We start from the raw sequence: 25,642 nt of genomic DNA on the forward strand, positions 1-25,642 counted from the left end.
ATTTTATTTTTATTTGTAAATTTTCATTCAAAGTTCAATTGAAATCCTGTAGTGTGGATGTTGTAGCTGTTACCTGTCCGTTTTTACAAGGGCGGCATGGTAAAAGTATGGATTGAGCTGATTTTGATAATAAACACCTCATATATAAACATATATTTAACTGAATTTGAGGAATGATAAAAATCTAAATGATAAAGAATTTAATATATTCTATTGAAAATACGCATAAACAAATATACGGTAGACCAAAGGCTGTAGTTTTTTGTCTATTATGGAAATTCCATAGCTATGCATTTAGGGCAATAACAATTTTCAACTGAAATTGGATAACGGCAACAAATTTGCTGATATGATTGAATAGGTATTAGCAGGAATGTTTCAACAATCATATTGTTATCATTTTTCCCATTGTCACATATTATAAAAATCAGCTATTTTGCAAACTACTGTAAAAACTTGACACTCTTTTAATTGTGGAACCAGCTTCAATATGTAATTCATTTAACTTTTTTACTGCTGAGGCATTAGTTTTGTTTCTTGCACTTGGCTATCGTCACCCCAGAGTGGCTGTAGCAAGAGACAAACAGCAACAAGTTACTGCTGTTTATGAGCAATAATAGCAAAAAAGTTATATTGAAATTGGTACAACAATTATCCATCAAAAATTACATTATATCCTCAACTTAATACACATAAGTTGAAGGTAATTCTTATTACAATTTTACTTTCTTTCGAACATACAAAGTAGCAAAATCTCCATTTCTGTATAAAAAATATAATACTATGTACATCCATCTTATATATGTAAAATATCTTACATAGAAAATTTTAAACCTCTAAAAAATATCTTGCATCAGGCATATAACAAGAACTTTCGTAATCCAACAACGTTAAATGCACTCTATTAAAATTAATAGTAAATGCCAAAATATTAAGAAGTAAATACAATAAAAGTTGCCAATAAAGTGGCAAGACAACCACAAAATGCTGCTGTTATCATGTACATTGTTGTGGACCCAGTAAGCTCTACAATATAACCTAAGAATATTGATGGAATTATCTGAGATAAAAAAAGTGATGCATCTATCACTGCCATATCTTCTCCAAGTCCCCTATGAGGTTCACCTTCATAATACTTCTGAAAGAACAATAAAATCGAACATTAGTAAGCCTTTAATAGAAAATGGTAGATATTAGGGGAGGTTGAGAACAGTTGATGCCCCTTGTTTTAAAGTTTATAACTATGCTTGCAATCAACAGAACAAAATGACAAACAAGTTATATATTCAGAGCAGTCTTTTTCCCATTCAAATGCTATGCTGTTTTCAAATTATTCATTATAATGAAATATTTTTACCAGAAAACTAAAATTTAGGAAAAGTATAAAGTTTTCTTAATACAAAGAAACATGATACCAGTTTGCTAGAGAAAAGCCTGGAGGAAGAGTATCCTTAGAAGCATCCCTGTCTTCTCAAAATTTTTCAAATGGGGGGGGGGGGGGAGAGGGATTATTAATTTTTTTCTTAAAACCATTTTTTTGGGAATTTCAAACATCCCCTCCCCCAACTACTACTGCACCCCATATTGTGACCATTTAACAGAGAACTGTTTGACAGTGTTGTGTTTTACTGACAATGCAGCTAAGAATACAAATACAAATAGGATGACCAGCAACAGGCTGTGTGCCCAGCTAGGCTGATCCCAGTCAGTTTATAAGTCCCCAATGAAGATCACTGGCCCTCTTAAAGCTATCTACCTCCTTGCTCATTACCGCCTCTTCCGGTAAGCTGTTCCAAGTGCCCACAACCCTACTAAAGTAGTAGTTTTTCCTTATTTTCAGGTTAGCCTGAGATTTAAATAGCTTTAAACAATGACCTTAAGTCCTGCTTTCCGTGAAAAAATTTAATTCATTAACATCATTCATTTTGATAAATTTAAACAACTGAATCATGTCCCCTCTGACCCTCCTTTGCTCCAGGCTATACATATTAACCCTATTACGTCTAGTATCATAATCTAAATCTGAAAGTCCCCTTACTAGTCTAGTTACCCTTCTTTGACCCCTTTCCAATACAGAAATATCTTTCTTCAGATAAGGCGACCAAAACTGAACAGCATACTCTAAATGAGGTCTTACTAAACTCCTATATAAAAGCAGAAGAACCTTCTTTGATTTGTTTGAAATAGATCTACTGATAAACCAAAGCATTCTGTTAGCTTTGTTAACTAAATTTGAAAATCCTGATTTATTAAAATACCCAGGTCAATAACCTTTTCTGCCTGATTAATGACCGAACCTTGTAAATAATAACTCCTACACTTATTTCCATGACCTAAGTGTAGCACTTGACATTTCCCTACATTAACTGCCATACCCCACCTATCCACCTACTTAGTAATATGATCTAAATCCTCTTGAAGCTGTTTTTCACGTTTCTCATTCTCTACAATCCCCATAATTTTTACATCATCAGCAAAACAATTTATGTTTCCAGAAATATTTTCATCAGTGTCATTCATAAAAATAATAAACAGAAGAGGCCCTAAAACATAACCCTGAGGAACCCTGCTAAAGCATCACTCCATTTAGAATGATTACCCCTCACAACTACTCTTTCTTTCCTTCCAGTAAGCCAATTCTTAACCCAAAGTAAAGTTTTTCTTCCTATTCCTATATCAGCTGGTTTGCTGTGAAGAGCAACATGCAGTACCTCATCAAAAGCTTTATGAAAATCAATACATCCACATCCATATATAACATCCACACTTTTTGTTATCTAAAGCCAAGGTAGCCTTGTCATAGAAATGCAATAAATTAGTAGCACACGATTTACCTTTCCTGAAACCATACTGCAAACTAGTCAACAGACTATTAGTCTCTAAGAAATTCATCATCTTAATTTTGATCTAAGTTTCAAAAATCTTACAAACCACTGAAGTCAGACTTACAGGTCTATAATAGCCTGCATTACCTTAAAACCCTTTGAAAAACATTGAAGCCAAAACCCCTCTCTTTATGAAATCCTGGACACAGGCCTGTATATGTTTTCTACTGCTAGTTTTGATCTTCAGAAATATTTTGTGTAAAACGAATTTTCTCAAAAAAAAATTCATGGAATTTACAAAATTTTTAAAGATGCAGCAAGTTGTACTTGCAACTAAATATCCAGCATTATTTGCAATGAAATAAGCAATTAGACTTAGTGAAGATTCACATATATGAACAAAAAAATAAGTTGAGGCAACTAAGCATTTAGAATTCATGAAATCTGTGAGGTTTTTATTTACCTTTTTCTTGCTGTTATACTCTGTTACTAAAGTATAAGGAGTTGTTGTCATTGCAGCTGAACCTAAACCAGACAGAACAGCAAAAGAATTCAACAGGTTTATGTTCTTTGTGAGTATTGTGCCCAACATGCTTACAGAAAAAGAAAGCATTCCAATAATGAAAGTTATTTTTTCTCCAAAATGGTCCTCCATAAAACCTTGAAAAATTCCAGCATAAATGGCAGCTAAAAAAAAAAAAAAAGAAATTAAGATATACTTTACACATTTCAAACCTTTTAAAACCTTTTTATGGAATTATTACAACATTCATGAATGATAATAGAAAAATTCCTTTAGACAACACAAAAAAAAGTAAAAGATCTAAATTAAGCAAATAATAATTGAAGAATATGCTTTCAAGATTAATGCAAAGGATTGTACTGAATTGCAAAAATATACACTATGATTTGAAAGATTAAAATTTTATTCATAAAAAAGGATCAAATACATTCCTTTGCACTACATCAAGTTAGAATTTTTATACAGTTGAACTCTGTTAATAGGACCATGGTTAATACGAACAGTTTGTTAATAAGTTTGGTTTAGTATTGAATATGAAAAATGTCACAGACATTACGTAAAATAAAATCAGTTTCGGTTGAGACGAACGAAACTTTTTACCTCTTGATGGAAAAATTTTCTGATTGAATATATTTTTCTTTTTTTCTGATACTTTGTGTCATTGCAGAAAGTTCGTCATGTATTCCCAATCCTTTGAGTAATTTTCAACCTATCTTTTAGTTATCAAGTGGTGACAGTTATTCTCCCATTTCCACATGGCACTGAAAATTGTAACCGACAATAACTGCAGTCAATGCAGCCCCCTACGTATTCCTTTATCATTGTCCCCCGAGTTCAAGCTTGTTAGCTCTCAAGGGGGTGGGAAGGTGCTGTGAACTGCATTGAGCAGGGCAATTGCTTGAGCCACGACATTTCTCCCCCTATTGCTATTCTGAGAATGAAAGGGTTGAAACTCATACTGATGCAGTTTACATTAACATCTACTAACAATCTTGACAAAACAATCAAACAATCTTGAGTAATTTTCAACCCATCTTTTAGTTGTCCAGTGGTGATAGCTATTCTACCTTTTTCACATGGCATTAAATATTTTAACTGACAATGAAATGACAGTCAATGTAGCCCCCTGGGCATTCCTTTTCTGGATTGCACTGGGCTGGGCTTTGGTGAGAGCCAAGGCATTTCTCCTCCTATTGCTATTGTAAGAAATAAAGGGTTGAAGCTGTTACTATTTACCTTTGAGTAGGTGTACTTAAAAAAACCGTCTATCGGTTAATTTAGGTATCATCACTAGGGTGGGCCGAAAAAACCCATTTTTTTATTTCAAAGTTGTAATAGCATGGAAAAGTTGTGAATTGTAAAGACAAACAAAGGAAAAAAAGAATTATGGAAATCGACTGACCTCTTCCGTTTGTGCATGGGGCCTAAAATTTGACAAAATAAGAAAAAAATGTCATTTTGAGATTTTTTTTTCAATTTTTTAATTAGATGTTTTCTTAATATAATAGTTTGTAACATCTTTAAACAGAGCCTCAAAACATAGTGTTTAAATTTGGTTTCGATCAGCGACTACCTTTTGGTCGCACATGGTCCCCAAAATTTTCCAAAATAATGAAAAAGTTACATTTTTATGGGTTTTCGGTTTTTGATGAATAATCAGTATTTAAATATAATAGACAAAGTATTTTTTTCAGTCGAACTGAAAATGCGATAGAGAAAAAATACTCTCAGCTTCAGTCAATGTTTTCCGGTAGCGCAAAGCCTTAAAAACTCTCATGAGCAGACGTCGTACAGCAACCCAGACAACGTCACTCGCCTGGCTGGGGCGCTGCACTCCAGCCATCCCCGCCATCCTAGAACCACGTTAGCTGTCTCCCAACATTGTTTTTTCATTCTGCATCTTTCAGTAGGGATCTCAGTAATTATTATTTAGTTCAATCTAGCTGTTTTAGTTCTGCAACTCTTGTAGTTGTGTGTCATGATATATGACTATGCAATAAGCAGCTTGTCTCTTCCATTTCAATGTGTTGCCATTCCACCACATGTTTCAGCTTTTGGATGGCAAGACAATGGGGTGTAGTACCTCTAAAGGATCAATTGGGGAAAAGTTAGTTGACTGCCAGAATCTTCCGGTAGTTAACTTTCAGAGTATTGATTGCCAAGTCCCAGAGATGGACCAAAACGTGTTCAGCAAAGATCAGCATCAATTTAATATTTCAAAGGCAATTGAATCAGGAACCTGCAAAGGAGATTTGGCTGCACGAAATCCTCCGCGTTTATCACATTCGAAGTGGTTGACAAAGGCAAATAGAACTCTCAGATTGTGAATATAAGAGAAGAAAGCCTCACATCTGAACTTCAAAAATTAGTATAGTTTACATTGAAATCATTCATGCCAATGTGATTTTCCATCAAACCATTTTAAGACTGCCCAAAACTTGCTTACCAAGCAATACAATATATTAGGTACTTGCTAAAACCATCGCTTATGTTGTCAACTCTGCGATCAAACTGAATGGTTTTTTAGCTCACCCAGAAAACTTACTGTTTAGCCATGACTCAAGATGACAATAAATACATAAATGTTCAGGGCTGAAAGAATTCTGAAATCAAGAAAGATAGAATTCTAGGCAATGATATGCCTAAAATTAAAAAAAATAATAATACTGGTTTGTGCTCATTACAAAGAACCGAAATGAGCAGATTAAAAAGAAGAATGGTACATCTGATTTCCATTGACATGCACATAATATACTTCTTCAATCACCATCAATGATTAAATCTAATCTGATAACTTTCATTTTAAAATTTTAAAGCACTTTTTGCTTTCATTTTCCGTCCTCGGTAATTTTAAAAGCTTCAATTGTGTAACTACTTTTCAATATGTATACCACATTCCCCCTATTTTTACCCACAAAATGTTTAAAGTGACACAATAATTGCAACTTTGATACTCTTTCAATTTGCCATGTGTAAAAAATAGCAAATTGGCTAATATTTGCCAAATACGGTCACCATTTTCTACATACTGATCTACTAATTGCGCAATTGTACTTACTTAGCTCGATTAGTTATTGCTATTTTTTCAATTATGTGACTAACCCAATCGCAGCTCTACATTTTATCATCAGTGCTCAGTTTCTTACACTTTTCTTACTTTCTTCCTTCAACTTTCTAGAGTCGTTAGCAAACTTTCAGAAAACGGGACATTTCTGAGTCCTGATCCAATGTGTGGGGACAATGAAACAGGCTACCTGAAAACGGGAGGTATGGTCATCTAAGGCAGTGCTTCTCCACCGGTGTGCCGCGACAAGGTCCTTAGTGTGCCATGTTATTTTCAGAGTTGTAAAACAAGGAAGAATACCCATTTTACCTGCACAAGAAACCACATATAATGTTTCTAGTTTCATCAATGGGGTTGTTTCCATTGGTCAGAAGTACTACTTTTAGTCACTGAAGTTGATAGAATGAGCAAAAAAAAAATACATGGAGCGAGGAAAATCTTTTATTTTCAAAATGTTTAAATTCTTTATTAAGTTTTTTACATTTCCGATTTTTCAAAAAAGGCGTGACCTTTATGATGTCACAAGTGATGAACTTTGGCCCTTGACTCCACTAGCATGCTGAATGCTTACGCTTGCTATCAACTATATCATTGCCAGTATATGTGCATAAAGAAGTGAATTAAATATTGTGCTCTGCGCTAATGGCGACAGTGAATGGCATTTCCTCACTTGATGTCAAGCAGAGAATCATAAAAAATGAAATTGAATCTGCGGACTGGTTAAAATAATTTTAAAAAAATATTAAGCTTTGTCAAATTATTTAAAAAATGGTCAAACCCTATGTTTTTAAGCATGCTCTTTACAGAAAAAAATAATTTTAAAATTTTGGAAACAACCACATTGTTGCTAGTTTTATTAAATTAATACCAATGTGTGAACATTTTTTTACCAACATGTCAAGAAATCGTACGGGGAACAATAGGTTCCGATGCAGTGAATGAAAAGTGCCAATTCCAAATGATGTTATCAGGCGACTAATTAATGACATGACGGAGGAAATTAAAAACAATGGTTGATAAACTTCTCCTAGTCAATTTTTTTTTTAATTTCAAGTGGATGAATCAACTGATATAAAAGGTGCACTATTCTTGATGATGTTAATGGCATTCAAGATCATTTTATTTTCTGAAAAGAACTTTCTCATCATGGGTGATGAAATATTCAGCGATACAGCTAAATTAATAAAAAGCAACGGGATTCACATGCGCATGCAGTGATGGATCAGATGCAAAGATGCGAAATATCGAAGGGTTCATGTCGAATGCGAAAAATCAAAATCCAGATGTTCAAATCGGTTTCCTGCATCGTGTAACTCTCCTGGCAAAAAATATGACATAAGAGCTGAAGTTAGCCATGGTTGAGGCAGTAAGAACAGCCAACATCATACAATTAAGACCAATTAATTCTCATATTTTCATTGTACTTTCGGAAGACATGAAAGCAGATCATCACTCCCTGCTTCTTCACTTGGTAGTTTGCTGTTTTTGAAAAGCAAGGTCCAGTCAAGATTTTTTGAGTTCGGGGATGAGACACAAATTTCTGATGTTTCACGATGAAACGAAACAAACCAGTTTATTACAATACTAATATTTTCTGAGAAAACAAGCGTAGGCGACTGATATTTTTTTAGAATCTTAACGAACTGAATTGAAGAATTCATGGACATGGCGAGTATTGTATTCATGTGTTTGCACAAATAAATGGATTCAAACCAAAAATTCAGCAGTGGAGAGAGGAATTCGATCGTGGTCCACTGGACATGTTTAAACGGACCAACCATAGTAGGGGCAAACCTAGTCTGGTAGCATTATGTAGGCAAAGCAGATTCAAATTACAGCATTACGATGCTGCCAGGTTAGGATTGCCACAACTAGATATAAACATTGAAAGAAAAGCTTAAAATGGTGGTAGAGTATGATTCAGAACAAAGTTTAAACACTACTTCTACTTGACAGGCATGGAACAATAAGACTGGGTTCGTGATCCATTGACGCATCAGCAAGGAGCTTTCTTCATAAGAAAAATTTATTGATCTCAGGAGCGACCGCTCCTTAAAACTGGGATTAAGCGCTTTTGGACATATATTGGCTGTTATGAAAAAGAGCATATCTAAAAATTTTTAATTCTACAGGGTGTCCCAAAAGGTCGTTTACAAACTTAACATGCTGGTCTGTCATATCATGATGAACAAGATTTACGTAGTAACATAAGTTCGAAAATACAATGCTGGCACACTACATACACACAAAGTCAGACACTAAAGGATGCACAACATGTCGCATATTTATTACACAAAGACGATGTTACGCAACATTTTAGTTTTCAAGGAAGGCTTATAGCTGTTGTTGAAATTGTTGGCCTAGCGCCCCTTATATAATAATTAACGAATTCATCTCACCACTTACCCCACCATAATATCAGTCACTTGCCTAATCATTGAGAAATTTTCAACGATGTTTTTCTTTCTTCTAATGCGGACGCCTGATGACGTATCTCGCACGTCAGTCGCCGATCTATGACATCACGACCTTCACGTAATCGGTGATGCATCGTAACAGATCGGCACGTGCCTGATGCTCATTGGCCAGGTGCTATGCTGGCGTGTATCAAGTGATTTGGCGTCCGCATGCAAATGAGTTCACTTATGATAAAAGGAAATGTTTCGAGTAGAAAGGAGACTTCTTCGGTGTTTTCTCTCTGGCAAGTTGACTTGAGCGTTTGTTTGCTTTTAAGCAACGATGCGGGGTTATTTCTTTAATAGATATATAATAGATTGATATAGCTCAGCTCTAGTTCGCGTTGTTTCAAATGTTTTTAATTTTATTTAACTAACTTTACTAAATTTACCAAATAAATTTGGTTTTTATTTTTAAGTTGTCTTCAACTATTTTTAATCATGCATTTCTAGTCATACATTCAATTAGGTTATTGCATTTAGAGGTTATTAGTCTTGAGCATTCTCTTGCTCATTAAAAGGTTATGGGCAACCTGGACTCTGTTTTCGATAGCCTATATTTTCAGTAGGACTGGAGATGGAAATGATGTTTTTGACGTCTGTGATAATTTTCGATGGGGGGGCCGTATAGAAGATTTTTTTCGACAAGAGCATACTGATGATAAATATTAGATTATTAGTGCTCATTGATATTGTCTTCCGACTTTCTGTCGAAATAATGGCGAATCCCCAGATAACTATTGAGAAATTAAATGGCACAAATTATGTGTCATGGGCAGCAGATATGAAATTTGTCCTGATGGAGAAAAACGCCTGGGACATTGTAACTGGTAAGGAAACAGTGCCAGTAGTCTCTAAAGATTCAGGATTTACTGAGAGAGACGTTCGTGAGTTTTTGGCCAGAGAACGAGCGACATTATCTTTAATATATTTGTTTGTAGACAACGAATTCAAAAGAATAATAGAGCATTGTGAGTCGCCAGAAAAATCATGGGAATGTCTAAAAGCACACTTTTATCCTGATAACAGGTGTGTGCATATGAGAACTTTTACTGAGTTAACAAACTGTCGAATTGAGCAAGGCGAATCCATAAATCTCTTCGCATCAAGAATTCGTCGAATTTATGACAGAATAAAGGGAATCGACAAGAATTTTTCTGAGTCATACTTAAATTTTCAAGTTCTGAGATATCTTCCATCGGAATATGACAGCATTTGCCAATCAATTTTGAGAAAGAAACCCGAGGATTTTTCTTTTGATGCGATAGTACAGGACTTAATTTCTGAAGAGAGCAGATTAAAGCTGAAGGACGAGGATAATATTAGCGCCAACTACGTTGCTCCAAAAGAAAAAAGATCGTGTTATAATTGCGGACGTACAGGCCACATCCGCAAAGATTGTAGTTTTCCAGAGAGGAACCGCGGAGGAAGTCCATCCACAAGCTCCAAGAAGTCAAGTTATGGCCAGAGGAGGTCAAGAGGAAGAAACAGGAACCAGTATACCAGAAGAGGCAGCTCCTCATCGCCGAAAAAGTGTGAGTACCCTTCCAAAACATTTTTTATTTCGGAAGCGAACTTTAACGAGATAGCCTGTAATCCTTCATCATGGGCATTTGATTCGGCGGCCAGCCATCACTTTGCAAATAATAAGAACTTTTTCCATAAATATGAACCTGTAAATGATCGAAAGATGGCCGTAGCAGTCCAAAATCATGTTTTTCCAATTGAGGGGGTTGGAGAGATAAAGTTAAAGTTCGGTCCTAAGACCATTAATTTAGTAAATGTGATGTATTCGCCGCATTTGCGAAGAAATTTACTGTCTGGTCCCAGATTTGACCAAGCGGGAGCATGTTTTAAAGGGGGAAAAGGTTTGGTAACTGTATCAGATAATGGTGAAACAATTTTTAAAGCTAAACTATCTAATGGCATTTATTTTGTTAACCCAAAGGTAATTTCAGAAAATGTACATAAAAATGTTAATTATGAAGCTAGTAGTACTGAAAGCTTAGAATTATGGCACAAAAGATTTGCTCATGTAAATGTCGATAATATAAAGAAAACTGCTGAATATAAATGTACTAGGGGTCTACCAGTTTTTAAAAATGATAAAGTAAATTGTGAAGATTGTAAATTAGGAAAGTTCAGACGCGTATCTTTCAAACCAATGGACGAAATTCGATCAAAGAAACCTTTAGAATTAATTTATAGTGACATTTGGGGGCCATCGAGTATTGAAGGTAGAAGAGGTGAACGATACTTTCTTTCAGTTGTTGACGATTATTCCCGTAGAACGTCATTGTACCCATTGAAAAATAAAAATCAGGCAGCAGAAATTCTCATTAATCATATTAAAAGGGCAGAGAGATTTCTGGGAACAAAGCTGAAAGCAATAAGAACTGACAATGGAGGGGAATTTTCAAATACAATTTTAAGTAAATTTTGTCAAAATGAAGGAATAAAACATGAATTCACTAATAGTTATACCCCTGAGCAAAACGGGGCGGCTGAAGTATTTAACAGAACTGTGGCAGATGGTACTAGGGTAATTTTAGAAGAGAGTGGTATAGGTAAAAACTTTTGGCCTGAAGCCATGTTGTATTTCACGTACACCTGGAACCGCGTATGTCATAGAGATCAAAAACTAACTCCTTTTGAGCTATATGGGGGAAAATCACCCTCAATCAGACATTTGAAACCATTTGGATGCGTAGCCTACGTTGGTGTGCCGAAGCAACGTCGGCAAAAGCTTGATCTTAAAGCCCAAAAAGGGATTTTAATTGGGTATGCATTTCGGACAAAAGGGTATCGAATCTGGATTCCAGAAAATGATAAAATTATAGAGACCATAAATGTCAGATTTAATGAGGGAAAATTTTTCAAAGACGAATTTGAGTCTAAACGCAGTGGAGTCGTGATGGGCACCATAGAATGGTTAAATGTACCAAAATCAGATGAAGATGAAATTCCTGATGAGGAAATCTTAAAAATTCCCGAACTACCACCAGTTCATTCAGAAACAGAAGAATCAGATCGGGGGGAAACTGAATCATCAGATGATGAAAGTGATAAATGTTTAAAATTAGCAAAATGGGAAAGAAAAGTCGTACCAAGACCCGATGGGTCTCGTAACGATATCTATTATTTTGAAAAAGGAAGCAACAAACGATTGAGATCAATTTATGATATAAAGAAATATTGCAGAAAAAATAATATTGTTTATCAGCCAGATATATTTTGCTTTAAAGGTAAAAATACTACTGAAGGAGAGATTGATAACTCTGTAAACAGCAACGTAATTAATGAATTTTCTCAAGCATGACTAGGACATCAAATCATTATTCCTAACACTTACAAACAAGCCCTTAAATCGCGGGAAAAAGACAATTGGATAAGTTCAATGCGGGAAGAATTAAAAGTGAAGCAAGATCGCAAAGTGTGGAATCTTGTCGAATTACCGCATGATTCTACTCCAATTGGTTCTCGCTGGGTTTTTACAGTCAAAAGAAATGAAAATGGGGAAATTTTGAGATACAAAAGTCGCCTAGTAGCTTTAGGGAGTTCTCAATTGAAATATGAGAGTTATGATCTTACGTACTCGCCAGTTGTAAATTTCAGCATTATAAGATTTTTCTTTTCTCTTTTGGTGGTAAAATTAAACTGGGTAAACATCCAATGTGATGTGAAAAATGCTTACCTTTTATGCACCTATTTCAGAACCTATATATATGAAACAACCACCTGGTTTTGTAGAAAAGGGGATGGAAAATTTATATTGTAAACTAAATAAAGCAATTTACGGACTCCACCAAAGTGGACGATTGTGGTTTTACGAAATAGAAGAAAAATTGATTTCAATAGGTTTTTGTAAATTTGAATGGTGTAACTGTGTCTATATTTATAAATCTTCTGTAATTTTACTTTTGTATGTAGATGACATTGTTTTATTTGGAAAGAGTCAGAATGATATACAAACTGTTTTAGAAATGTTACAAAAATACTTTGATTTAAAAATTTTAGGTAAAACTAAAAAATTACTAGGCGTGGAATTTGAGGAGGATTTGAATTGTTTTTCATTAAGTCAAATTGGCTATATTGAAGAAATTTATGAACGTTTTGAGAAATTCAATATCCCTATCTCCTCATTGCCGATAAGTAAAGGTATTATTTACACTAAACTAGATTGTCCAAATAACGAGCAAGATGTACAAGATATGTCAAAAATACCGTACAGGAATTTGTTAGGTTGTCTTTCGTTTCTAGCAAACAGAACAAGACCAGACATTAGTTACGCTACAAACATTTTCAGCCAATTCCAAAATAACCCCGGTATAAAGCATTGGGATGGTTTATTAAAATTATTAGGCTATGTTTCTAAAACTAGAAATTACAAACTTAAATTATAATGCAATCATATTCAAGTTGTAACATATTCTGATGCAGATTTCGCATCTAACAGAGACGATAGAACTTCACTCGGAGGTCAGATTGTTTTCATTAACAAATCGCCGATTTCATGGCGAACATTTAAACAAAAGTGCATTAGTTTATCAACGATGGAATCAGAGTTTATTGCAATGACAGAGGCCGGCAAAGAACTTCTTTGGTTTGATAGAATCATTGATGAATGTGTTAATAAGGGGGTAATTAACAAGGAACACAAAATTAAATCTGTATTAAAAGTTGATAATCAAGCTACAATAGATTTTGTGAGATCACCGATCGAAAATTATAGGACAAAACATATTGATGTAAAGCTTTTTTATATACGCGATTTAATTTATAAAGATATATTTGATGTTGAATTTGTTAGAAGTAAAAATAACATGTCTGATGTATTTACTAAGCCTTTGTCTCGATCTGAACTAATAAAGTTCAATGAAAATGTTTTTGTAATGTAATTGCTTTTGTGATATTTTTAGTAATTTAATTTTTTTGAAAATGTAGTAATGTGGGAAAAGTAAACTATTTTTAACTATTGGGAACGGGTTAAAGTTATATGTATATTTTTTGCGTTTTACAGTTTATATTTGTACTGTTCAAATGTGTTTATACCAAGTATTTGTATACTCGCCAAGGTTTTTCAATTTTTGCAGATTGAATGTGTTTATATGACATTGGACTGATTGACTTTTTACTGACTTGGAAAATGGAACAGTTTGAACGGACTGGAATCGGATTGAGTGATATTTTGTTATAAAAGAATTTGCTTGTTGTTGTATTTAACTAATCTACTAATCATGTTTATATTTATTCAAAATCTTTTTGTAAAACTAGAGCTGGTATTGAGATTTGTTAGGAAATGAATTATCTTTAAATGTATAAGAAAATAATGTTCATAAGATGGTGAGAGGGGGGGCATTGTTGGCCTAGCGCCCCTTATATAATAATTAACGAATTCATCTCACCACTTACCCCACCATAATATCAGTCACTTGCCTAATCATTGAGAAATTTTCAACGATGTTTTTCTTTCTTCTAATGCGGACGCCTGATGACGTATCTCGCACGTGCAGTCGCCGATCTATGACATCACGACCTTCACGTAATCGGTGATGCATCGTAACAGATCGGCACGTGCCTGATGCTCATTGGCCAGGTGCTATGCTGGCGTGTATCAAGTGATTTGGCGTCCGCATGCAAATGAGTTCACTTACGATAAAAGGAAATGTTTCGAGTAGAAAGGAGACTTCTTCGGTGTTTTCTCTCTGGCAAGTTGACTTGAGCGTTTGTTTGCTTTTAAGCAACGATGCGGGGTTATTTCTTTAATAGATATATAATAGATTGATATAGCTCAGCTCTAGTTCGCGTTGTTTCAAATGTTTTTAATTTTATTTAACTAACTTTACTAAATTTACCAAATAAATTTGGTTTTTATTTTTAAGTTGTCTTCAACTATTTTTAATCATGCATTTCTAGTCATACATTCAATTAGGTTATTGCATTTAGAGGTTATTAGTCTTGAGCATTCTCTTGCTCATTAGAAATTAGCTGCCTTTAGCGTCATACACGCGTCGCAACGACAAAGTACCGACCGTTGTAATAACGATCCATTCGGACAAGATTTCACCGATCGCTGCGTTGTCGTTGTAACGTGATTATGAGAGCTGACAGGACGGAAATTTTATCAACTACTTTAAGCTTTCCTTAAAAATTAAAATGTTGCGCAAAACTGTCTTTTTGTAATAGATATGCGACATGTTGTGCATCTGTTAGTGTCTGACTTTGTGTGCATGTAGTGCGCCAGCATTGAACACATGTTCCTATGTAAATCTTGTTCATCATGATATGACAGACCAGCATGTTAAGTTTGTAAACGACCTTTTGGGACACCCTGTATTAACAAACACAATGCAAGAATGAATACATACATGTAATACAATGAAGCAGTAATCCATATGAACCCATACGAACACCTTTATCATAAAGTTTCAATGATAGTGTTTCATTTAAAGTGTATGGATTTCCATGATAAATTACCTGAAACAAAACAATCTTTTAAAATTTAACAGTCAAGCAAATACTTGCAAAATAAGCACATGGACAAGAATTTAAAAATAAAATATATAACTCTTTGTTGACCTGATTGCAAAAAGAATTTTTCCAACAAAGTCGCCATCAAACTGTTTTATCCTAAAAAGTACACCTTTTCAGCATCTAGTTTATTTGTTCAATTACTAGATAACAAAATCTGCTTAAGCATTGTCCTATGAGAAAACCCAATTTAGTAATTCAAGAGTAGACACTGTTTTGAAACAAACCAGATACAGTCGACTCTCGATAACTCAAAGCCAAATAACTATTATTATTTCACCTCGAAGTTTTCATTCGGTTCAGAAATAATTTAGCGTTTTCAATACAAAGTTCTCTATATCTCGAATGTACTCCTTTTAAATCAAACTTTTTACAAGAGATTTGTTTTCGTTTTATGCATAAAAATATAGCCGAATAAGTTTTTTTTTTTCAAATACATTGCTATTTATCAGCTTGTGCGAGGTGGATAATTTATTGGCAATAATGCTGTTTAATGCACACAGTGTAGCAAGATTACATAAGAATTACCCGATTGGGCTATGTTTGCCATGGCAGAAGACCTAAATTTTATAGCTGGCTAATCTTTGAGAGGCTTAAAGTTTTGGCAAAAATTGAAAAAAGTAGCCTTTATTTCTGGATGAATCAAATGATCTGCTTTAAGAAAAAAAAAAAAAAAACGTTTAAAAGCAATATGAACTGAAATTAAGCAAAAAGAAATTGGGTACAAAATTAATGACGATTTTAGATGAGATAAAAAATGTAAGCAGTCAAAAGTAACTTTCATTTTCAAAGTATCATAAAATAAAGTGTCATAAAAAATTTTAAAGATATTTTTCGTAGTAAAAAGAACTAATTTGGTATAAAATATAAGTTTATCTAATTCATTATGCACTATTCCTGAAAGAAAAATTCTTGAGAAGGCTAGGAAAGGATCTTATGATAACTAGAAATACAGATTACTCAAAGGTTTTAGTGGGTAATTTGAGTTATCAAGAGCTGACTGTATTAACTATAATAAGAGTACTTTTATTTTGACGATTCAAACTGGCATATTATGGGATACTTGTAACCATTTCAGATCTTCCTAGAACTTTTGTAGGTTCCATTTTAAAGACTTTCGCGTTTTGTTAAATTAGTATTTAACTCAGCATTTGGTGGGTTGTCAGTTACGTTAGGTAGTAGTTTATAGGAGGCCCCCACTTCAAATGGTTATTAAAAATTAAAAGATCATATATAATTAGTTAGGTATTAAAATAATTCATCGTATAGTAATTAGAATCAGTGTTGATTTTATAGTTGGGTGTTTAGTTTAGTTGATTTTTGTACAGGAATTGTAAAATAAATTTGATTTATACGTTTGGGTAGGAAATCGTATGCAAGTATGAACAATTATTTTTTTACTTTTTAGTTCCTCTTTGTTTTTTGAAGGCGGTTCTTTTTTTATTTGAAAATAATTTATTTTTTGCTTTTTAGTGCTGTAAATATAAGTATGTAGGGTACAGTATATGGTACACTCCTTACGTATATCTCGAGTCGGAAAGTGTTTAACACAGGAGTCTGAAAACAGCTAAGATGAGCAAAATAGAGAAATAGAGCACAACGTCTCCGAGATTTCCGAAGACTGAAGAAAGGCTTTTTCAAATGCGCAATTATTTACAAAGAAAATTGTCTTCATCATCAGTTTGACTTTATCAAAGTATGCTTTCCGAAAAAAAATCACGTGTCACTATAAAACAACAGAAATCGCTTAACTTTGCCCATATAATTTGAAGAGTTTTCTTGATTTTTCAAGAATCCCATCTTCAGATACTGACCTGATGACCATGTGATCACCTAGGAAGTATATAACTTTTTAAACGAGAAAAAAAAAAAGAATTTTCCATATTGGTCTATGCGTGTTTGAGTTTACGGGGGACATACATAAAAAGATTCCGACGAATTGAGACCGCCGTTTTTGAAGTCGATTAAAAAAAGAAAAAATCTTAATGCGCATAACATTTTATGCGATTGGCACTAAAAACTGATCTTTGTTCCTTTCCAAGATTTATTTGTGCGCTAGTTTAATTAGAACCATTTAAATGTCAATGGTTTTCCTAACTATTTTATATTTCACAATAATACGTGTCACGTAACTCGTGAAAAAAGTAGCATTTCTTCTTGCTTGGCCACGTTCAACATCACACTAGAAACAGAGTATCTACTGCGATGTTGTATATATAAAGATCAAAATACTACTAAAGCAATGATACTAAATGAATTTCTTGTTTGTTTCAGAAGTCTTTATGCAAAATTTGCGATATGACTACTACTGTCTAATACAGGGTAATATTTAGGGGTGGGGTATTCCCCCAAAGCAAGAACCCTTCTAAAAAGGAAAAATATCCCTCTAACACCCCCCCCTTTAACGGGCTACCCTGATTAATATTTTATTTGGTACTTTCTTTTACATTGAGTAAAGAAAGTACCTTTGTTTTATGGCACTTTCTTTAACAATGGATTTTATATTTAATCGTTTAATATTGAAAATAAATGAAGTTTATTGTTTTTTCCCATAACTTTTCTCTAAAGAACAAATATGGTGAAGCAAAGGTTTGGGACATAAGTTAGATCACTCCAATCCATTAAACAAACAAACAAAAAAAACCCCATAAAAATCGGTTAACTAAGTGAGATGCTTTGAATTTACACACAACAAAGCGCGAGTTTGAAATTTGAAGAGTTTCCACGATTTCTCCAGTATTCCTTATACCCGGACTTGAAGACTATTAGACGACTGGGAGAAGTATACCGTTTCGAACAGAAAAAGAATTTTTCTAATCGGTCGAGGTGTCTTCTAGTAATCGGGAAGCATAGTACATAAAAAAATTCTGTTAATTAGTACTGCCATAACAGTAAATTAAACTGACGGCGTCATGAAATATTTAATCTAGACTTGTCAAACTTCAGAAATTGGACATCAGTTACGATATACAGAAAACCTGTAAAGTTGACCGCTTTTTTCAGGCACGGAATTAGCCCTTATCATGTAAATCAACCTATGTAAGTTGACCACTAAAGTAGTACACCGCAAGTGGTCAACTTACACAGGTTTCACTGTAATAAATAGGGAATATAAGTTTAATCAGCGGGGGGGGGGGAGGGAATTTTTGTCTTCAATTCCCTTTGAATTGAACACTAAATATATTTCCAAACTAAATATTTAAAAAAAAAAAAAACTTTAATGACTAAATGAAGTTATTTATTAGCAAAATTTTTTTATATTAAATTAATTAATTCAACTATTTTCGTAGCAAATACATTTAATTTACTCATTTGCTACATAAGTAATAAATATATTAGTAAGACTATACTTAAAATTAACAGACGGCTCCGTGAAAATCAAACATGCGTGAGAATTAAATATTGTTCATGACAAGATTCCTCCGTCAAAAATTCACCGTTCACGCCAAACCACATGACCTGTGAGTGACGTATAGTGCGGTGATGAAAGCAGTTCTACGTAGTCACAACGTATGAAATTTAAAGTTTCTTAGATTTCTCCGAGACCCCTCATCAGATCCAGACAAAATTAACATGGGACCATCTGGGAAGCATACCCTTCAAACAAAAAAAAGAATTTTTCAAATCGGTCCGGTATTCTTCAAGTAATATGAAAACACACATAAAAAGCCGCAAGACGAAATCATAACCTCCTTTTTTGAAGTTGGTTAAAAAGGCGGCCAGCTTGAAACCACTTAATTTATTGATTGCTAATGATCTTATATTATTATTTTTTGTGATTTGTTAATTTATTTATTTTTAATAAAGTTACACAGCAAATTGCTAGCCGCACCCTGTACGTTTGGTTGGCACAGTCAGCAGAAACATAGATCTGTGATTAAAGTTATGCTTGTTTATTTTATGTAAAAGAAAAAGAAAATAAATTCTTCATTTGATTTTTTTTTTTTTTTTGAAAAAAGTATCAAATGTTTTTTGATCTACAGTAGAATACCTTTATAACGCCGACCTGTATAATGCAATTCTCTATAAACCGCACAACTTTTCAGAAGTAAACAATAAGTTTTGAAGTTTAAAAAATCCCTCTGTTTTGCCTTGCAAACATAAAAATTGTTAGAAAAATTAAATTTTGAATCGGTTTTTCATCTTTAATTCAAAGCTTTTAAATGAAAATTAGCATTCACAGTAATATGAAAATACCAGATGGTTCTTGAAAATGCAGCTGTTATGCAAACCATGAAGCTAGCAGAAGTGCAGGATATTTCACTTTCTTGTAATGAAGAAACATATTTGTTTGTGAATGACTCATTGTATAATTAGTGCTTTAACACTCACTACAGATAAAACTCATTCTGAAGTGCTAATATATAGATATATTTTGAATATTAGTTTAAAAATTTGTGAAATGACCCTTATAGCGCCAAAACCTGTATAACACAAAAACTCTGGCCACAAAGTGTGCGTTATAATGGTCTTCTACTGTATATGCAAATTATATTATCATACAACAACTCGCATTATCAAAGTTCGACAGTATTTCAACATACAAGGAGAGGGTGGGGGAGGAAATTGCATCAGAATTCAAGGATGAAAAATTTCTAATTACTTTTTGCTGAAAATTTCAATTAAAACTACATGAAAAGTTGAAAAAAATCATTTTTTCAATTTTTCCAGAGTGGAAATAATCCCCTTTGGAAAAAAAACGTTTTTTTCGGAAATTTTCCGTTTTTTCCAACTATTTTCATCTCTATACAGGACAAATAAAGGATTGAACAAAACTGTGGGGGAAGTCTTTCAAAACGTAACTTTTGTGATGCTCCATAACATATCAAGGAAGACATGGAAATGCATAGAGCTTCGTGTGCTTTTCAAAACGTAACTTTTGTGATGCTCCATAACATATGAAGGAAGACATGGAAATGCATAGAGCTCTGTGTGCAAAACAGAATGGAGCACATACCAATCTACTAAATCAATAATATATTTTTTTTATTCTTGTAAGCACTCCACTTTTCAATTAATACTGCAGGAATGTACTGAATAATAATATACAGTCGAACCCCTCTATAGCAAACCCGGGATATAGCGATCTCCCGGTTGTAGCGAACCTTTTAGTTGGTCCGAACTGAAGCCCTATGTCATTAATACAATTCCATATGCTTATAACGATCCAGAAACACGAAAAAATCGGCTATAACGATCCTAAAATGTCTGATTTTTCCAAGTTCTTCTTCGCACATGCCCCAATGAAATTCATTAGCAATTGTGCTCTCAGCAAACTCCATCTTCTACAATGCTCAACCCTTTTTGTAGGAAATCTCTAGTCCAAACCACATTCCTCCTTTATTGTTCCTTGCAAGAGCAGCTGCTGCTTCGGGGAGGGGGGGGGGGGGGGGCGAGCCGATTTTCAAGCTCCCTCAATTTTCTCAACTGGTTTTAGTCAGAGGACGAGATTATTGGTTACTCGAGCGTTTGCTCTGATTTTTAGTTTAATTTCCACTGCGGATAATCGTGTGAACTAGGTAGAAATCATCATGGCCAGCGGAAATAAAGGCAAAGCATTTTCTGTTGAAGAAAATGTGCAATTAATTCGCAAATTAGAAAGTGGCGAAACCCAATCCTCACTTTGCAAAAAATTTTCGCTCTCAAAATCTACTGTAGCCACTATTTGGAAGAACCGCGATGCAATTGTTTCTGCCTATGAAAGAAACATAAACGGCTGTAAAAAAATGCGAAAAGCAGAAAGGGAAAATGTAGACGAAGCGTTATTTAAGTGGTTCACTCTGCAGAGGAACAGAAATGTACCGATAACGGGAGCCATTCTGCAGGCAAAGGCAAATGAATTTGCCGAACATTTTAATGAAAAAAGGTTTGTCTGTTCTAATGGGTGGTTGAATAGATTTAAGAAACGGCACAACATAACGAGTGGAAAAGTTGTGGGTGAAGCTGCAAGTGTGTGCTCTTCTGATGTGAAGGATTGGATGCAAAATGTGTGGCCAGACATCATTCGAGATTACGACGAAAAGGATATTTTTAACCGACGAAGCGGGCTTATTTTATAAGCTGACTCCAAATCAAACATTGAAGTTAAAAGGTGAAAAATGTGTCGGCGGAAAACACTCCAACACACGGATAACCCCTTATTTGTGCTAACATGACTGGCTCTGAAAAACGAAAGTTAATGGTTATTGGAAAATCGAATAAATCCAGGTGCTTTAAGAACGTGAAAAAACTCTCTCTAGTTTATAAATCAAACAAAAAATCTGGGGTCCATTTCTGCTGCAAAAGCAGCTGCAAATATTTTGAACAATTTTTTTGCGACTGAAAACATTGACAAACATATTGCGGATTCTTTTGCAGTAGTTGAGAAAAAAATTGATGATATGTATATAAAATCCAAAAATTTTCAACCGAAAATAACGTCTTTCTTCTATGCTACTGATAAATAAAAAAAAAGGTAAAATTTTAATTTGCTTATTATTGAGTAAAATATAGTTACTAGTTATTTCTAAAACTTCATTTTATTACCCTAACTATACTAATTAAGTCATTGTGCAATTATGATGATTATTATTGTAAAATATTACCGAATTTCGACTATTTTTTGGAAAATCGGATGTAGCGAACCCCCGGTTATAGCGATCTCTCAAGTCGGTCCGTTGAGGGTTCGTTATAGCGGGGTTTGACTGTATTAACATACATACAGGGGCTTGGGGGCTTCTCAGACACACTGTATAATATCACAAGAATCATAAACATAATCGCAATATCAGTAAGTTAAGTAAGAATACAAATGCTGGATGTGTGGTAGTTTGTCATTATTTTCACTATAATATATTTGAGTAGTTGGAAAAAAATTACTCACCTGACCAACATAATCAGAATAGTACATATCATGGCACATAATTCCCATCCAGCCTAACAGACAAGTAAGAAACAAGCGAACAAGAATAGGTGGCATGTTGAAGAAATTTTTAGAACATTGCACCATGATATGGAGGGGAAGTACAAGGAAGATATAAAACATTCTTTTGATCAAAAACTTAATTCTTTTACATGATAAAACCAAAAACTTAAACCAATTCATGTTATTTGCACTGCAACAAGGTATTTTCACACTGCACTTGCAAGATTCCAATGCATTTGTCACTGGTTCCAAGCATTTGATATTTGTTTTAATGCCCATACGCTTCTCTGCTTCATTCATAGAGCCGTTACAGTGTTTATCTACAGTTTCGTTGCTTGCACATGACAATATCTGGACATCATACTTTTCCTCTTTCGCAAAATGCAAATTTATCACCATCAAAACAAATTGAAACAAAGACAATATGCCAAAAATAATCTTCTCTTGATCATTGGAATAAAATCCTTTTTCAGTAACCCAATTAATAGATGTAATTAAATAACCAACAATGCCACCTGTTGAAAGCATAACAGAATACACTGTGAAAGCTGCATTCTGTTCTTCTGATGAATGAAATATGTCAGGAATTAAAGCCTTACATGGATTTAAAAGGGCCTGACTAGAAAAATCTAAAAGTACAACTCCCAGAGCCAAAGTAGTGTTAGGGGTTACAAAGAAGCAAAAACTATTGAAGATTTTACTATTTAAAGCAATCATAACCAACGACATAATCATCAAGGAGCTTAGGGCAAACATGAATGGACGTCTTCGACCAAAACGGCTTTGGCACTTATCACTATAATGCCCTATCAGAGGAACTGTCATTAAGGAAAGAAATGGTCCAATGCCCAATAATATAGTTAGCATTGAATCAGAAAAGCCATTCTTTAAAAGCATTGGTGGGATAAAAATAAAGCCTGCACTTGAGCAAAGCTCTACACCAAATGATAAAAGATTAATGCCAATCATTTTCAGCACAGTTGCAAAGGGAAACCTAAGGATGAATTTGTGCGTTCTGGTTTCACAGAAATCAACATCACTTTTACTCAAAGTATCGTTAAGTATCAACATGGTGTCCATTGTAACTAATGAAGGGCTAAATTCAGCAACCTCCTTCAAGGATTCCAGCAGGAACAACTAGCAGTAGAATGCATCTGTAGAGGAAAAAATACAAATGTAAATAGGAAAATTAAAAATCTCAACTTGTATCTGTTTTTCATTTATGTTTTACTATGAAAGAAAATTGTTCCATGCACTCTACATAAATTAACAGGCAAAATTTGAACAGATAACATTTTAAGTTGAGAGTAAAGATGTAAAATTTCAAAAAATTTGGACACCATGGGAAAAAAAAAAAATCTGGGTCCTTTCCGGAAAAATCGATTTTTTATCAATTAAATCAAGTTTAATTGTTTTATTTTTTTACAAAATTTAAAAAATGCTAAATACTTAGAAAAATATGCAGTTTTTTTTTCTTAGAAATATGCGTAAAAGAATATTAAATAAGTGTTTATTTTTTACTGTCAGTAGATTTTGCAGTTCAAAACGTAAATAATGAATCTAGATTAGCCCAATCATTATTAAGCAGTTGATTTTGAGTAGGGTGCAGTTTTTATCAACTGCTAAATAATTTTTTTAAAGAGTAAACAGGAAATTGTTTTTCACTTGTTATGAAAAAGTTAGCTGCATTTTTATAAATTGCTAAACCAGTTTTTTATTTTATTGTTATTTTTGGAAAAATGTGAGATTTTAAACAAGTTGTTTTTCTTCTGCTATAAAAAAGTTAGCTGAATATAAGTAGTACGGTCCAAAAGTTCGGGGACAATGTGTATAAAACCTTTTACCCTGAATAGCTCACATTACCGAAGCACATCCACCTTCAAAATAGTCACTTTGAGCAACTATGCACTTCTGCCAACTTTCATATAACTTTTGGAAGCACTCATGGAAGCTATTTTTCCCAACCTTCTCTAAAGCCTCCTGCAATGCAGCTTTAGATGCTGTTCATTCAACATGAAATAATTGCAAGGGGGCACAGCTGTTCCCAAAATATTATTTTTGAATATAACAAAAACAAATTGCTGAGGGAAAAGAAGAATCTGCAAAACGTCATCGCAACTTCATTCAGGCTTGAAAATCTGCACTAAAAACTGATACCTTTTCAATGTCTTTACAGATTGACAAAATTTGCATTCCCCCTAAAACAAGCCCACTCATTGCATTAAAGTTGTTTAACAGCTTCTTTTAACAGCTTCTTTCTACAATTTTGAACAATGTATTGGAAGTAGTAAAATTATCAATTACTTATTTTTCATTATACAATATAGTTGTAAACATAGGCAACAGGTGCACCAAAAAAGTGTGTATGGGAGGGGAGTGTCAAAATACGTGTGGGGAAGGTAGGTGGGTGATTCCTTTAACATACTCTTTTATTTTTTCTCAAAAAATTAGGGTGAACTTTTGGATTTAATCGGGATTATTGATTAAATAACCTTTTTCAAAATTCGGGAGAGAGCGGCCACAGTAGACAGCACCCCAGGGGTGCAAGTGGATTGAAGTAAAATGTTTCAGAAACTATGGCAAAGCTCGACTCCCCCCCCCCCTTCCCCATAAAACTCTTTAAATATGCATACAAAAATCATTGAAAAAACCATTTTGAATGCTTTCTTCAATTTAAAAAAAAAATATTTTTCAGTTTTAGAATGTGTAGTTAGTCCAAAATTTTTGGAAACAGCAACCCAAAATTTTCAGATCACAAACACCCGTGCACCTCCCCTTTAATTCCAAGTAAAATCATAATTTTTATGAAGTAACAGGAGAGCAATATTAAACACACACAGATTAAAACAACTGTTGTTCTTTAAACATATCAAAGGATCCAAAGACTCAATTTCTAATTGATTATTTAACTTTGAGCTTAGAAAAGGTGGGGAGGGGGGAATGCCCTTTTATTTTAGAAAGGGCATTACCCCCCTTACCTCTTGTATGAGCTGCCTGTGGTTGTAAATAAATATGTTTTAGTAAATAAAAACTATCTCATACAAAATACAGTAGAGAGACTGGGGATACTTGATCCCTGGGAATACATGATCCCATAGCAAAAAATGTACCAAACTCATTAAATAGAGATTTGAAACTGACAATTATGTTAAAGTTATACTTGTACATAAAAACTGGTAACACTTTGTTTTTTTTTCAGCTATCTTGTTTTAGCTCAAGAAATGATTGGCTGAATGCTTCAAGGGAAACTTTTTTTAGGCATGCATTCTGATGTTTACATTATTCGTTATATACAACTTAAAAAAAATACCGAAGTGTAATGTTAAAGTATAGACAGTC

The 25,642-nt window shown here is 33.9% G+C and overlaps 1 protein-coding gene across 1 annotated transcript; it reads right to left on the minus strand.

Moving 5' to 3' along the window:
* Nucleotides 1-931: 931 nt before the first annotated feature.
* On the minus strand, nt 932-23,383 carry LOC129234030 (solute carrier family 45 member 3-like). Its single transcript, XM_054867935.1, has 4 exons — nt 22,262-23,383; nt 15,237-15,345; nt 3,289-3,512; nt 932-1,138 (listed from the first exon to the last, which is right to left on the minus strand). Exons 1-4 carry the CDS (start codon nt 23,381-23,383, stop codon nt 932-934), a joined length of 1,662 nt encoding a protein of 553 aa, XP_054723910.1.
* Nucleotides 23,384-25,642: the final 2,259 nt, after the last annotated feature.

The sequence above is a fragment of the Uloborus diversus genome, unplaced genomic scaffold, assembly GCF_026930045.1.
Source record: "Uloborus diversus isolate 005 unplaced genomic scaffold, Udiv.v.3.1 scaffold_931, whole genome shotgun sequence".
Classification (NCBI taxonomy): Eukaryota; Metazoa; Arthropoda; class Arachnida; order Araneae; family Uloboridae; genus Uloborus; species Uloborus diversus.